Consider the following 16,898-nt stretch of genomic DNA (forward strand, 5'->3'; position numbering starts at 1 on the left):
TATGGTATTTTTTAAGAAGGCAATGAAGAGCCAATGAATGCTCACCTGAGTGATGTCCTGTAACAGAATCCCCAAACTAGTTGTTGAACTAATGACTGTGTAGGTTGCATAAAAGAGAGAGCTCTAAGCAAGCCCTGAGATGAAAGAAAAGCTTGTTTTATTGTTACTCTCTAAAGTTTTGCTAATTCTTACATTTTTAAGGGCTGAATTTCCCTTGGAAATAACAGTATCAAACTGGTAAATCAAATTTTTTTGTGATTTTTAGAAAGTTAAAATACAGCATTTTTAGTGTAGGAAGAAAAATACTGCTTCCAGGAGTCAAGACTAGGTAACAATAAGGGTCTTCCAACTTTTCCTTCTCCATTAGCAGTCTTCAGAGCTTCTGGAAAAGCAACCATCTTACCATCTAGATTGAGTCACTGCTCAGAAGCTCTTTGAAGTCACATTAACGTTTGGTTTTCTGATAGAACCATCATCTGCCAAATCACATTGTGGAAAATGTTTATAATGTTGTGTTCAAATTTCTTTACAGGTCTTATTCTGGGGTCCTTGCTTCTTTTGTTGCAGGTTGATGATAAAAGAATTAATATTAATGGGGTAGTCACATGTGACCATAAGTATAATTATTTTCATTAAATTGAACAGTAATTTCTTTAAAATAAGTCATATTCAATGAACATGCTTTTTTATAAAATTAACCTTTTTACATCTAAGTAACGTCAATTTTATATATATATATATATATATATATATATATATATATATATATATAAAGATTTACTTGCTTTTCTGTGAGGTTTACAACTAGAATTTTGTTTTTAGCAAGAATTATGAAATATCTGAAACATACAAAACGTACAATCATTGATAATTCATGTGCCTATAATTCTTAAACAACTACTAATGTTTTATTTCGCTTCATGTTTGATCCTTTTTAAAAAAAAATTAGGATACATTTCAGTTGCAGTTCAAGTCTCATGTGCCCACCCCCTCCCTCATCATGGTCACTTCCCTGTATTTTCAGAGGATGAAGTTTGTGGTTTTTTTTTTTTTTATTCTCCTGAAAATTTTATGCTTTGTAAAGTGTACAGTGTGTTCAGAATTAATGAATAAAATTATTGTGAAGATTTTTTTTACATGAAATAAAAGATCATTTGGCACATATTCTAGAACTTGCTTCTTTTATGTACATTATTTGCCTGAGATTTACTCATGTTGGTAGACCCTACTGTAATTCAATCATTTTATGTCTATTTTGTAAAGTGCATCAGTAGGTATGTATGCAAGATCTATTCCATTCTCCTGTAGTAGCTGATTGACTCTGAATTTTTCAACTTTGCAATGATACAGTTCTTGTGGACATGTAAGGAAATGCAGAATAATGAGGTATGTTTATCTGAAAATTTACAAACTATTGCAAAATGCTTTTCAAATGGAGTGTGTGGTTTTACACTCACATCAGAAGTGTTAAAAATTTCCAGTTCCTCTGTGCCCTCATGGACACTTGGTATTGTCAGACCTATAAAATTTTTGTTTCCAACTTATGGTGATGAACATCACTTTATGCAAAAATAAGAGCTAGAAGGACTTGGACCACCTTCTGGTCAAGTTTCATACTTTTGTTAATTAATAATGTTGCCAAGGCAGTAAACAACTTATCTACATTTATACATTTAGTTAATAACACAAGTTGAGAACAGAAACTTGCCTAGGTTTAGAATCTAGTTTGGGCTTTTCACGGATTTTAATAATATATGTTGGCTGGTTTATGAAGTGAAAACTTCTACAAAGTTATGCTGTAGAATAACATGGACGGGCTGGGGTTGTGGCTCAGTGGTAGAGCACTTGCCTAGCATGTGTGAGGCAGTGGGTTTGATTCTCAGCACCACATATAAGCTAATAAATGAATAAAAGTCCATCAATAACCAATAAAAATTTTAAAAAGAATAAATCAGACATCTTTAAGGATTTTATTTCATTGTCTTATTTCTTCCTCTCTCATTTTAGCACCTAGACAGATTCTGGACCTTTGGAATAATGATTAAATGTGTTCATAGTTCTAAATAATCAGTTGGATTTGATTTCATGTTAAAAAATAAGTAACTTGAAATCACTTACTTTTAAAGCAGTAAATTTAAGTAGTTATCATGATTCTAGAGCTAATTTCATAAAATATGGCATTTCCTTTGATTTTTAAATTCATTTTATATAACATTGAACAATAGATGTCACTGTTTTGCCAATAAAATACCTGAAATTATTTCATATGATTATTTTTCTTCATAAACAATCCTTGTGCTAAACAGATAAGTTATAAGGTTCTGGTAGAAAAATCTCAAACAGCAGCATCTTTTAAATATTAATATCTGCTAGTGTCTGGTGTTTTCTCTAAGAAACAAATTAATATACTCAATCCATTACTTTCTGAATCTTTTAAAACATAACCAATGTAAAATTGCTCATTTTATGCCTTCATATTTATGTTTTGGCAATTAGGTGTCATTACAGGGAGAGTTAGAATCATGTCATTGGAGTAATATGGACTCAGATAAGAAAGAAACCTCTTAGACTATAATTAATTATATCTTAAGTCCATGTAATGTCTGGTAAGTTGATTTGATTGACAGGGAATCTATAAAACATGGAAATCAGGGATAGAGAAGCCAAGAAAGAAGAAGGATTGAAAGAAATGCAATCAGGGCCAGTTCTGAGGGATGGTCAAGTGATAGATTGTATCCCAGACCTCATGGCTCGGAGTCAAGGCCATATTCAAATTTATACCGATTTTGACTGAACAAAGCAGAATTTTTCAAGGAGCTGAGATCAAGTTGCTGAGGTGTTGGCAATAGGAAGATGACCTTAGAGCAACAGTGGGAAATGTTTGGAGATTGTTAAATGACAGTGCAATTCTTTAAACCTGGGGCGTATTACAGAGGAAGGTAAGGTTAAAATACAAGAAAAATTTTAAGAAAAGTTAACATTCATTCTCTTAAGTTCTCCATTGATTGTAACATACTCTGCTAGAACACTGGTTGGTTGTGTTAATAGATGTATTCAGAAAGTTTGGTGAATGAGCAACAGCCAGGCTGGAATCTAGCAAATGGTGTGTTCTGATTATATTTGTAAAATGGTTTAGGATTTATGAAGTGCTGTCACTCATCCGGGCTGCACTCTCACTCTTCAAACCATTGCCCTCTCGAAGGTTATTAATGACTTACAAAACCACTGATGTGCTCCTAAGGCTTTATTCTACTCCACCCCTGCTTTTTTTTTTTTTTTTTTTTTTTTTTTTGTCCCCCATCATGATTAAATTTTCTCTCCCCTAGATTCCAGCACCTCACTTCTTATTCCCACCATCTTGGTTTTTCTTCTACATGTCAGACCTCATTTCTTTATCTCCTTTCATTGACCAATCTCCCTCTGTCTTGTTCTTAAATATTCATGTCCTCAGGTTCCTGTCTCTGGCTCTTTTCTCCATAAATATTTTCATAAATGTGTTATTGAGAAATATTTTAGTTATGTCAAGCCAGCATCCAAAAGTTATTGAAGATGCTCTGGATATAGATATTGATATAAATAATATGGTCTCTTCCCTCAGTGTTTTAGTTCTTATGAGGAAAAGGGAAAAGTCTAGGAATATGTTGAAATATATATGTATATATGTATGTATGTATGTATATATATATAGTATGTATGTATATATATATATATAGTATATATGTATATATATAGTATATATGTATATATATAGTATATATGTATATATATAGTATATATGTATATATATCACATATACACATGCACCCCTTCTCTTATGCTGCCCTCCCTCTTTGAACAGAATTTTTTAAACTCTCAGCTCCTAACCTAGCAGATAGAAAATTATATGAATAAACCTTTAATTTTTTTTTAAAGAGAGAGAGAGAGAGAGAGAGAGAGAGAGAGAGAGAATTTTTAATATTTATTTTTTAGTTCTCGGCGGACACAACATCTTTGTTGGTATGTGGTGCTGAGGATCGAACCCGGGCCGCACGCATGCCAGGCGAGCGCGCTACCGCTTGAGCCACATCCCCAGCCCATGAATATACCCTTTAAAAGAAGGTGGTTAGCACATAGATTTTTGAAAAAAAATAATTGAGTCAGTTTTCTATTTTTGTGTGTTTAAAATAGACTTTTGGAACTGACAACAAAGACCAAAGTCTTAAAAAGAAGATGTATAAGAGGGTGAGTTTTTTTTTTCTAAAATGTATAGTCCTGTAAGACCCATGCTGTTCCATAAATATTTTTTCTCCTTGCCTACCCAATTAAGATCCCAATGGTTATTGAGTGGGAGAACACAGAGAGGATACTAGAAGGACAGGTGTGGTCTTAGACCCCTCTGGCCATATTCTATAATGTGGTAGTGAAAGTCTTCACTGGTTAAGGACACAGGGAGTCAGCCTATTCCCATGATCCTGGTTGGTTTCCTAGACACTGGTAAATTCTCTACAAGTGTAGAGAGAACTGCATTTGGTCAAATAATGGTTAAAGCCAAAGCTAGAGAGTCTCCAGGCAGATCTCTGGTGGGTGGGAGGAAAAAAATCTTCCTAGTTTTTCTGGAAATTTAACCCAGAGGTGCTTTACTACTGAGTCACATGTCCAGCCCTTATTGAGACAGGTTCTCACTAATTTGCTCAAAGCCTCTCACTTGTGATCTGCCTGCCTTAGCCTCCTGGGTCCATGGGATTATGGGTGTGCACCAAGTTGCCTGGCAGCTAAATGTTTTTCTCTAGAGCTCATTATGGCACAGTTGTGACATAGGACTTGGAAGAGCCTTGTGGTTGGGTTGCATCGGCAGCTATATTGTGGAGTATCTTTTGGGGGTCAAGTTGGAATTCTGAGGTCAGGTGAATGTCAGTGCAGAGATGTAATCGAGTCAAGACCAGCATAGTTAACAATGCCAGCAAATGCTGAAGATAAGCTACCATGTGTCCATGTACCCAACAAATTATGAACATTATCATTTCTCCCATCAAACAGTGACAATTTTCCAATTTTCTTTTTCTTTTCTTTAGACAGCTATACTTTTCCTCCTTCTGTAGCTAGGTGAAATTATTGGAAGTATGATCCCCATATGTGTTAAGTACCTATAAACTACTGAGGATCAAAGTAACATGCAAATGACATAAACTGAGAAACAGTGCAATTGACCTCAAGGAGCCTAAATTTTAGTGGGAAATTCAACCTTGACCCAGCTTTCTGCTTGTTAAAAACTTTTTCTTATACCAAAGTATTCAGTTTACTTACTGCTTTGACTATCCTTCCTTTTTAGTCTATAAGGCTTCATTACTCATTATTCCAGGTTTAGGGATGCATCTTTTGTGAAAACTTCCCCAGCCCCTGTGGTTGAATTAAGTGTTATCTTCTATATTCCCACATCACTCTACCTACCAGGATAGGGGTTTAAAATACTTTTCTGTTACCTCAAGGCTTTGCCTCCTCATTTAAATGATAAGTTCCGTAAGAACAGGGACAATTATATATCCATGTTTCTGTCTTTAGCGTCTGGTACAGAAAATTATCAATATGATCTTATTTTATTGAATCTTCTAATGTTGAATCTCCAAAATGACACTGCAAGATTAGGGTAATGAATGATTTTAACTTTTTTTAAAAAAATGAGAAAATAAAGAAATTATATAGAGGGCCCAAACTTGCTTGAATTCACATAGCTAATATGAGGCAAATCTGTAAATATTGCTTATTTAGCTTGTTTGATTTTAATGTCGGCATTAATCCCATGTGCAGAGTGTAAAATAAACAATTTGCTCTAGGGTGGCCCAGTGAAGACTTCCCTTCTGTTCCTCACAGACCAAATGGCATACATGAGCCTGAGCACACAGTATATGAGTTAACAGCACTATATCATAACTTTTATTTTCAATTATTTTGGGGTATTACCACTTGTATTTTCTTCTGGCTTGATTATTGCATTCCTATTGCTGTTACCTTTTGTCTTACTGTTTTCTGTTGCTATAACAGAATACCTGAGACTGGGAAATTTATAAAGAAGTTTATTTAGCTCGTGACTCTGGAAGCTGGATGTCTAAGATCCGATGTTTCAAAGGCTTCATTCCTGTGTTATTGCATGGTGGAAAAGTGAAAGGCCCAACAGGTAGTTTTGGAAGAGAGAAAACAGGAGGGTCAAACTTGGTAACAATTCTCTGTTTAGAGCCGTATTAATGAGCTAATCATCTTCTTAATGAGCTAATCATCTCTTAAAGGTCTCACATTCCCAAACTTTCACTATTCACAATCAGATGTCAACATTTGTTTTCAAGAGAACAAACCATATTCAGAACATAGAATCATTCACGCCTATCTGTTCTAGCTCTGACTATACATGACTTCATTCATATTCAAGTTCATGCGAAACAGAACAGAGGCTGTCTGTACTAGGATTAGTTTTGTCCTCAATTGATTTGGCTCAATGTCTTATTTAAGCCATTGAAACTTTCTGTCATTTTTTTGTTTCTTTCTAATTTCTATGATTACATTTATGTAAGATTAAAAGGAAATGCCTTGAATAGGAAAATAAAATCACATTTCAGGCAAATGATGTATTAAGGTTTGCTATCAGCAGTTGCTTTTTTGGAGAATAAAAAGAATTGTACAAATACTTCATAAATGATAGGTTTTCTTTGAAGATAATATCCTACACTCTGAATAACAGACAATTCTGACAATTTTTTTTCTTAAGCAGCACATGTTAGAACCTATTTCTGCTGTTAAAATGATATTTTACATCTGTGATCAAATGACAGTAAAAAAATCATTCATTTATTCATTTAACCAGCACATAAATATTTATCTAGAGCTCCTACAGTTTTATTATGTAGATTGTTAAAAACAATTTTACTGAATAAAATATAATGGACAAATAGTATAAAAATCTCTGTATCACACATTAATTGTGGGAAGGAAAATTTTCAACTATGAAATCTTAAGATTGGTATTTTAAAGGCAAATTTTATTAATTGTAAACTCATGCAGCACTTTACGTCTGTCCACCACAGGAATGGAGAAAATCTACTTTAATTAATAGATAAGCATAGCTTATAATTAGCATGTCAAGTTCCTGTGTGTAAATGGATGTTTTCAAAGTACTAAAAGTATTTATTTTTCTCAGTTTAGGAGCTCTGACATTTTCCGTACAATCTTGTTAAAGTGTTAATTTACTTTACAATCCTCCTTTTTAACTTCAGGGCATCTGTGCAAACTGTCAACAGTTCTCTTTTAGTGGACTCCAATTAATTTATTTTCAGAGTTTTTTCATTTACATAATATTTTCCTAAATTCATGTAAAACTTTTGATGCATGTTTGCACATCATTTCAAGGAAAAAAAATATATATATTCCAAAAAAAAAAAAACTTAAAGTCAGTAACAATTACTTTACTGAAATAAATATTTTAAGTTGTGGTCTACAGATGTGGATGTAAGAATTGAATTCTTAGGAAAATATATATAACTATAAATGCATATGTATATATACATATACTTATACACAATTCTTATATATTTGTGTGTGTATGTGTGTGTATAACCTATACACTCAAATCAAAACTAGGTTCTATACAATTCTTCTGAAAGAAGTTGTACAAGTTCTCCTGAAAAAGTTTAAAAATGTAGGTGAATTGCTCTCAGAACTTTTCTTCATTTCTCAATTTCTAAACAAGCAAAAGACAAACAAATACTATGTTGAGAAAAGCCTCTAATAACTAACAAATATCTCTTGGGTGGCAAATTATGCATATATATGTGCAAATTATACTATTTTGGTCAATGATGGTAGTCCCATGAGATTATAACAGAACTAAAAAATTCCTCTTGCCTACTGACATCTTAGCCATCAGCATGCCTTAGTCCACGTGAATCCAGTGTTTGGGTGATGCTGACATAACAGAGCAACTGTGTTGCCAGATACATAACTGTAGAGCTTGTACAAGTGCATAATCCTTGATAATAAATAACTATGCTACTGATTGAGGTATTTAATACATTACAATTACTATTGCTATTTCAGAGTCTATCTCTATTTATAAAACAATGTTAGCTGTTAAGAGAGCCTCAGGCAGGACCTTCAGGGGTTATTTCATAAGGCGTCCTTACTGAGACAACAGCTCCCAGTGTTTTATTGATATTCCAACTGGGGCAAGATGTGAAGATGGACCACAGCAATATTGATAATCTTGATCCTGGGTAGATCTCAGCTAATGTATGTTTGTGTTGTATTTTTTAACCTAAAATTTTAAAAAGTAAAATATAAAACAAACAAAAATTTAAAATGGTAAAAAAAGCTTAACTAAGGATATGAAGAAATAAAATATTTTTGTACAGTTGTGCAATGTGTTTGTGTTTTAAATAAGTGTTATAAAAAAGTCAAAAAGGTGAAAAAAATTAAAAAATCACAAAGAGAAAAGCTATAGGACGCTAAGGTTAATTACTGCAGAATTCTTTTTGTAAATTTATTGTAGCCAAAGTGCACAGGGTTTGTAAATTCTGCAGCAGTGGACAGTAGTGTCCTAAGCCTGAACATTTGTTTACCATTCATTCATTGACTGCACCTGCCCCTGCCTCGAGCAGTTTCCAGTTCTACAAGCTCCATTCATGGTGAATCCAATCCAGGTGTTTCATTTTAAAGTCTCTTAGGCATATAGTTACTGTATGTTTTCTATGCTTAGATACACAAATATTTATCATCATGATAGAATTACCTACAGTATTCTATACAATAATGTGCTGAACACATTTCTAGGGGGCAATAGGCTATAATATCATATAGCATGAGTCTGAAGTAAGTTATTTCATTGAGGCATATGTAAGTATACTCTATAATGTTGACGCCATTATAAATGAACCATGCATTTCTCAGAATGAATTCCCATTGCTAAGCAATACATGACTCTCATCAACATGGTCCTATAGTTTCTGTACCCAGCAATGGTTACTATTAATTACGATGAGACTATGTTGTTCTCCCTTAAAATGTTTCACCCTAATATCCTAATAATAGAAGTGACAAAGCTTAGATAAGTGTTAGGATCTGCAAACAAGTCAAGATGGAGCCTGGCATTCTGCCAGAGGGAGTGGTTTGTGAAGTAATGCCAGCGAGCCATTAAGTGTGGAGATTCCTTATTGGTTGACTGCTGTATCTAGTTTATGTAAATTAAGATAAGCTGTGTGGAATGTATAAATACCTCTGTTGTCCTACAATAAATGGCTCCCACTCCTGCTGTATCAATCTACACAAGTTCCTCGTCACCCCCCGGTTATTTTGCTGCAGCCGGACTTCGGCAAATAAGCTTTAAAAACATTGAATAATTTTAATGAAAGGCATGTAAGATCTCAAACAGACAACTATAAAAGATTAATGGGAGAACTTAACAAAGGACTAAAGAGAAATTAACAAAGGACTAAATTAACTAATTAACAAAGGACTAAAGGCATATACCATTTGTTTGGGTTGGAGGACTCAAAATGTAATGATGTCATTTTGTGTGTGTGTGTGTGTGTGTGTGTGTGTGTGAGAGAGAGAGAGAGAGAGAGAGAGAGAGAGAGAGAGAGAGAGAGGAGAGAGAGACAGACCAGGGATCAAAACCCAAGATCTCACACATGCTAAGCAGGCACTCTGCCACTAAACTACATATCCTGTTCCAAATTGTCATTTCTGACCAAATTAATTTATTGACTCAACATCATCCAGAGTACCAGTAGTAGTGTGTGTGCATGCGTGTGAATGCACACATGTGTGTATGAAAACTGGAAAGTTGATTCCAATATTTTGTTAGTAATGTAAAAATACAGAGGATGACAGAGGTGAAGAAAAAAGTCAACTGATAGCTTTCCACTCCTGAAAAGAAACACCTGAGATAAATCAGCTTAGGTGGAGGAAAGGTTTATTCTGTCTAATGGTTTCAGAGTTTCAGTCCATGGTCACTAGGCCCAATTGCCTCCCGGCTTGTGGCCAGAGAGTACGTGGCCAAGAGGATGTAGTGGAGGAAGCCATCCATCACATAGCAGCTGGAGAGTGAAATGAGAGAAAGGGGTGAGGGTTCTGAGTCTCACTACTCCTTTCACAGTGACACCCAATGACCTACTTTTTACTGGGCTCCATCTTTTAGAGGATCCATATCTCCCACAAACTAGGGACAAAGCTTTCCACACACATGGATCTTTGGGGGACACTTATTAAAAAAACAACATGATCTTATACTAACAGGTATCAAAACCTATAATAAAGAAATAAAATAGATGTGGTTTTGATGCATAGACATAGTAAGTAAGAGTAGCATCTTTATGGTCATCTGATCAACAATGGTGATATACTGCATTGCAGTGTCAAATAAGGTACTCTCTGAATAATTGCCCGGTTCACTTGAGGATCTACATTAAAGACAAAAATAACTTTGTTAAACTTCATGGGACACTCAAAAAAAAAAAAAAACAGAATAAAACAAACAACAACAAAAAAACCAATTCCAGCTTTTAGAAGATAACAATGAAGAACAGATTCATGATTTGGGGTAGACAGAAATTTCTTTAAAGGGTCTAACCATTTTAAAAAATTAATAAACTGAATTTCATTAAGTATGTAAATTTTCAATCAAAAGAGTAGAAAGGCAATTCAGGACCTGAGAGAAAATAGGTTCAATCTATATATCTGAAAAACTTATTTCCAAAACACTTGTAATGAATAAAAGATAATGTTTGAAACATCAGTAAGCATAGGTAAAGATGTTCAATATAATTCTTACCAGAAAAGTTGAAAACATAATGATAAATCTTTCCACATACATTGAAACACAACGTTTTTTTTCTTTTAAATTAAAATGATTTTAGTAGGTGTAGGCAAACTTGAGGAACTAGAAATTATTTCAAAACGAAACATCACTACTCCTTCTGATGGTACAAAGTTGTTACAAATCCTTTGGAAAATTCCTTGGCATAATATATTATGCTGAAAATACAAGGGACTGCACATCTAAGAATACTTAATTGGAAATGCATAAATGTTCACTGTATCATTATTACTAAATGCTGAAAATAAATTATCTATCAAAAATCCAGTTTATAATTACTGTGGGCTAACCAATTGTGCCATTAGAGCTCCAAATAAAATTTAATTTATAAAATGGAATATTCATATGGTGGAATACTACAGAACAATGTAAAGGTCAGATCAAAAATGGTTTTGGTTGAAAGCAGCAAGTCAGGGATCTAAGAGTATCTAGCATGTAACTCCACTCATACGAAAAAAAATGATTTTTCATCAGATGAGTCATTAACTTGGACATAGCAAATGATGATGACTGAAATGAAGCAAGAACAAGGCTTCTGAGATGCTGGTTATGTTCTGTATCTTGTGTGTATATTCATAATGTAGGTATATTCTCTTTTTAAACATTTACTGAATTGTATGAGCTATATGTGCACTTCATGTTATGCTCTAGTCAAACACTTTGTTTACAGTAAAAAATATCAATATCACAATGTTGAAACTACTAGTAGGCTACACAAATTTGTGTGGCAGAAGGGGTAGGGTGATGGGGATAAGTAGGACAAGTTCAATGGTAAGAATAGCATCAGTTATTGTCATAAATGATGAGAGGGAAGGAGAGAGAGAAAAAAAAAAAACTGTTGAAGTAGGTACTGAATTGTCCTGCTTCATATAGAAAGAAACTCAGAGGGATTAAATTACTTGACTAAAATTACAGACATCTATATAATGAGACAGGCATGGAAACCTAGGCCACATTCATTTTTTTTTCATTACATATAATCATAAATACGATTTTTTAAAAATCTTATATTGATAGAAAGATCAACTTCTGCTAAATATTATGCTGTATCTTTTAATAATCTATACTTTCACCCACATAGATGAAGCAGCAGAGGGGAAAATATTTGGAGACCAAAATACTAATTACTAAAGACCAGATGTTCATGTTGGACTGTTTTACACTGATAGCTCTTGATAGGACATTACTGTTCTACACTGTGATCAAGTTATGTGTCAGGTATCCACAGTGCCAATGGGATCTTTGCAGCTTAGAGGCAAAAATTTGAAAGAAATGTGCTGCCTTATACCTGGCTACAATTAGTAAGTGATTTGGAGACTACTTTTATTCTGTGTAACTAAATTTCCTTCATCTGCTAAACGCTTTCTTTGCAAATCATTTCACTTTAAAAATAAGTTTTAAAAGAGTGTGGAAATGATAGATTTGAAGGCAAAAGACCTTTTTTTTGGGTTGTTAACAATGTTTCATAAATATTTGCTGATTCAGCGACTAATCATTTGCTAAGTGTATTAGTGTATTCATTATCTTGACATTTGCATATCAGATTAGCATTCTTTTTTTTTTAAATTACAAACTTTGGTGATCTCTAAATCAGGAAAAATTACTACATATCTAATTGACCTCAAGCATTAAAGTTTCTTATATTTCTTTTGAGGCCTTTGTGGGGTTATGGATTATGTTTCACTTTATGTAGGAACTTTTCTATCATTTATTTTTTTCCTGCTCCCCAAAGGCTTTTTATGTGTAAAGAATGTGGTAAAGAGTATAAGGGAAAAACTGCTTAAAGACACCACATTTAAATTTAAATAAAATCCCTTACTTATGCAAAACTAACCTCCTCTCTCTCTCTCTCTCTCTCTCTCTCTCTCTCTCTCTCTCTCTCCCTCTCTCCCTCTCTCTTTCTCTCTCTTCCTCTTTCTTTCTCTCCCTCTAACTCTTCCAGAGAGCACATTTGCAATTTCAACTCAAAGACCAAAAAAAAAATTTTTTTTTTCCTCTCGATTCTAGGCTGTCAATGATAGGTACAGAGAAAATTTCTCTTTCCTTCTCCTCCTAGTGACTGGATCTTGGAAACCATTTGAATCTACCCAACAATGCAACAGAGAAAGACTCATAAGTAAGTATCATTGGCTTTACTCAGTTGTGTAGCCCCTTGGTGTGTTTCCAGGTGAGTCCCTTTCATTTACAGGATTTTTGCTTTTCTACCTGAAAATTTATGGTATTTGATTTCATCAAAGCTGGTTTCTTCTACAGCAGGGTATCTCAACCTTGATATTATTGATCATTTCAACATAATTATTTATCACAGGAGGCTGCCCCATACAGCATGAAATCTTTGGCAGTGACTCTGGTCCTCTACTCACTCTGTGCCAGTGTCCCTACTCCCCCTCCCCCCTAGTTGTGACAATGGAAATGTTTCCAGACATTGCCCATTGTCCCGGGGTTGGGGAGGGGGGGCAAAACCATTCCCAGTTGAGAACTGATGTCCTACAGAATGAAAGCAGCAAAATTAAAAAAAAAAAAAAAAAAAAAAAAAAAGAAGATAGACCTTAATTCTGACGAGCATATCTGAAGATGTTCTAAGCTCTCCAGGAGGATCTTTATGCTAGATAATTTGAACAGATTTGCCTGTATAAGAGAGGTAGAAACTGCAGCACTGTAGCCACCATTTCAGTCCTGATCGCTTGCCTTTGGCTTCATTCTACCTTGCTCTTGGTTTTGGAGGTCAACTCTTAATAATTTCAGTTTCGTTTGGATCTCAGTCAGAATACCAATTTTCTCCTCCAAAATGGACAATGACTGGGCAATGCAAAAGTCAACATCATAGTTCACGCCATTAGCTGTCTCCTGGATGCTCTCCCACCACGAACTAGAATCCTTCCATGTAGTCACTGCCTCCCTTATTAATGGCGTGGCTAGTGTGGCAATCGCTTCACTCCGTTTCTCCTCCTCACTCTGTATACACGATATTTTAACAAGCTCTTCCCTCTGAAGGGATATTTCTGAATTTCTAATGTGCTTTTCAAACATGGGCGGTGTCTCGTGTTTAATGGGAGTCAGGCATTGGTGGTAAGGCCTTACATCCAGGGCTAATTCTTTCACTCGGTTTGCATATCTTAAAGTGTTGAGGGTGTTTTCACAAGAGGTCATCCCTGGTGAGATGGTAGCGATCATGCAAGTGGAAGAGTTCTGGCCTATGAAGGAGTCCCGGAGCACCTGCGTGAGTTTGCTGGCTCTGAAAGGGGTGTGAGGTTTGTTCTGACCCAAAGCCCTGATGCATTCTTTGAGGGCCAGGAGACTCTTGTTAATCTCTGCCCCTTCCAGCTGCCTCTTGCGATTGGCCTTGGCGGTGTCTGCTCCCCTCTCGTTCCCAGCTAAATCAACCAGAGAGAACTTGCCGTGCAGTTTCCCTCTTGACTTCAAGATGATCTGGAAAACCGCGTGGCTCCTGGATGAGTGGGCATTGACAGACGTTTGTCCCGAAGTCCGACAGCCGTTTCCCAGTTCCACCAGGTTCAGCACGTCCTCCACGGAGCCCACCTCTTTCTCCTGCAGCCCGACGACTTGCATTTGCTGATTGCCATCCTCAAGGACTTGGAGCTTCCTCTTCCAGTTCAACAAGTCATATACTTTGCCACCATAAATCTCAAAAAAGGTCCCATAGACTTTGAGATCCAGATTCTCGTAAGTGGAGTTTTTGAGCAAGAGAAAGACGTCTTGCGCTACCAAGGCGTAAATACCTTTAGAACAATCTTGAGATGTTCCAGAAAAGGCTCCGCCCATGGTGTGTGTTTTCCCACTGCCCGTTTGTCCATAGGCAAAGCAGGTGGCCATGCCCTTACGGAAGATAGACTCCACCAATGGCTGGGCAGTGAACTGGTACACTAACTCATTGGAGGCCTTGTCATCAAAAGCATGGTCGAAACAGAAGGTCTGGTTCTCCAGGTAGCGGGTGAGGTCCACCTTCTGCTTGGACTCGTGCACCATGACTACATTGTCAGAGGGGATGGTGATGATATCCAGGTCCTTCATGGTGGTCTCTCGCTGATTAAGAGGCCTCTTCCTCACGCAGACACAGATCCGGTGATCTTCCAGGGGCTCCATGATGGACATCTTGCTTTTGTCCAGGTGTCTGCGGCACTCTTCGATCATGCGCATGATCTCGAAGTTTGGGTTTCCCGTGTTGACGTTGAGGGCGCGTCTGGCTCGGATCTCCAACTGCAGGCGCCTGCGCTTCTCCCTCTGCTTTTGCAATTTCTCGATTTCCCGAAGGCAAGGAGACTTTTTCCGCTTCATCAGACAAGGGCTGGCGGGGATCCCCAGGACCGAGCTGTCCCCTGAGGGTGTTTCATTTTTCTGGGGGGCAACCACAATCCACCTTGGGGATGTACGCTGATCTCCAATGGCCTTGGAGGGTACTAGGGACAATGAGGGCAAGGGCCTAGGCAACGTGGTGCTGTGTTCTGCAGAGGCCAGGGCTGGATTCAGCAGGAATATGGACTCTAGATCGATCTTCTTGCCTTTCTTGACTCCTTTCTCAATCCACTCAACTGTGACCCAAGATTTTTCTCTGTTGATCTCTGTGACTACAGCAAGATGGATCCTCTTGTCACTGCGCTGGATCGCCAGGCAGATGCCCACTTGGATGTCTCTGAAGTGCGACTTCAAGGCTTTCAGGGGTGAAAGGCGTGGGGCAAGAGGGAGGCAGAACTGGCTTGCCATGGTGAATGATGGAGGTATTAGGGCTCCCTTCCAAGGGTCCTTGGGGTTGGAGCAAGGGGCCCTGAGCCCAAGCCAGCCTGAAGCATCCAGAGCACTGAACACAGGCTTGGTATGCCCCAATCCTTTGTGAGCATACAGCACCAGGGCTCAGACCTAAGCCACTCACGTCACAAAGGGATGAGGGGATGAGGCACCAGATCACCGGTCCACCGCGTGAAAGGCTGGCGGAAGAAATCACACTCATTGGCATTAGGGAGGCACAAAGGCTCGATAGAGAGTTTGGTTATCTTCCAGTGAGGGATAATGGATTGAAGAAGGATGTGGGACATCTTGTAAATCCTCGCGAGCAAATGCAGAGCACCCAGGAGTCATGGCAATTAAGCGGTGGAAAAGTTCTATGGACTTTTTTGGAAAACAGAAAAGTTCTATGGTTTTTGGAAATGTTCATTTTTTTTTTCCTGGAAGTATTGACCTACAATCTCAAAGCCCTGTGTTTTAGTTTAAGAATTGCTATGAAATTCCCTTATGCACCAGCTCTCCAGTGATCAGTGTGAACAAAGGAAGGCAAAGAGGTTTGCAGATCTTCGGCTTCAAAACTGGAAATTCAACAGGATCCTTCAGACACCTCCTTCAATGCACCATTTTTATTTTCCCATCCCTTTCCATACTAGTTTAACAGTCAAAATTTAAAGTTATTCCAGTTTAATGGGTTCTCTTATTACAAAATCCGAATGACTTTAATTTAGCAGGTCCTTGTGGTAATTTGCTACCAAAGGAACGTGAAACTTCCTTTGGTATAGCATCTGGGTTTGCAAACACAAAATGTTTATCACATTCCTAGTGGCTCTGACAGCTATAAAGTGAGTTTTGTTGTTCTGCAGTCACCACCATATTTAAGATTAGTTCAGTAATTACCATTCCAAACTCTTTCAGTAATTACATTTCTGGCCTCATTATCCATAACTTGAGGAGAAAAGAGAGATATTGATGGAAAATGATAATTCATCTTATTCCTCCTCTCCAGGCTAAAATGTGTGTGTGTGTGTGTGTGTGTGTGTGTGTGTGCATGTGTGCGTGCATGTGTGTTTGTGTGCATGTATAGAAGTTAATAAAGGTGGGATGGAGAGGATAGGAAGGAAGCTTAGATCATCAGAGGCAAAAATATATTTTGTCAAGATTATAAAAATGTCCTATATGATGCTTTAAAAAAGAGACATTGTCATTCAGCTAAACCAACATGAAGATAAAAGTGATTCCTTAGTTTCACCTCTCTCTCCAACCATTCACACACCATTTTGTCTTTGGGATTGTGATTTTGGTTTGGTTTTAATTTACTCAT

General features: G+C 36.7%; 1 protein-coding gene across 1 annotated transcript; it reads right to left on the reverse strand.

Annotated features, from left to right (window-relative positions):
• Window positions 1-13,507: 13,507 nt before the first annotated feature.
• Window positions 13,508-15,559, reverse strand: Kif2b (kinesin family member 2B). Its single transcript, XM_026407302.2, has one exon. It carries the CDS (start codon window positions 15,557-15,559, stop codon window positions 13,508-13,510), a length of 2,052 nt encoding a protein of 683 aa, XP_026263087.2.
• Window positions 15,560-16,898: the final 1,339 nt, after the last annotated feature.

The sequence above is a fragment of the Urocitellus parryii genome, chromosome 7 (genome assembly GCF_045843805.1).
Source record: "Urocitellus parryii isolate mUroPar1 chromosome 7, mUroPar1.hap1, whole genome shotgun sequence".
Classification (NCBI taxonomy): domain Eukaryota; kingdom Metazoa; phylum Chordata; class Mammalia; order Rodentia; family Sciuridae; genus Urocitellus; species Urocitellus parryii.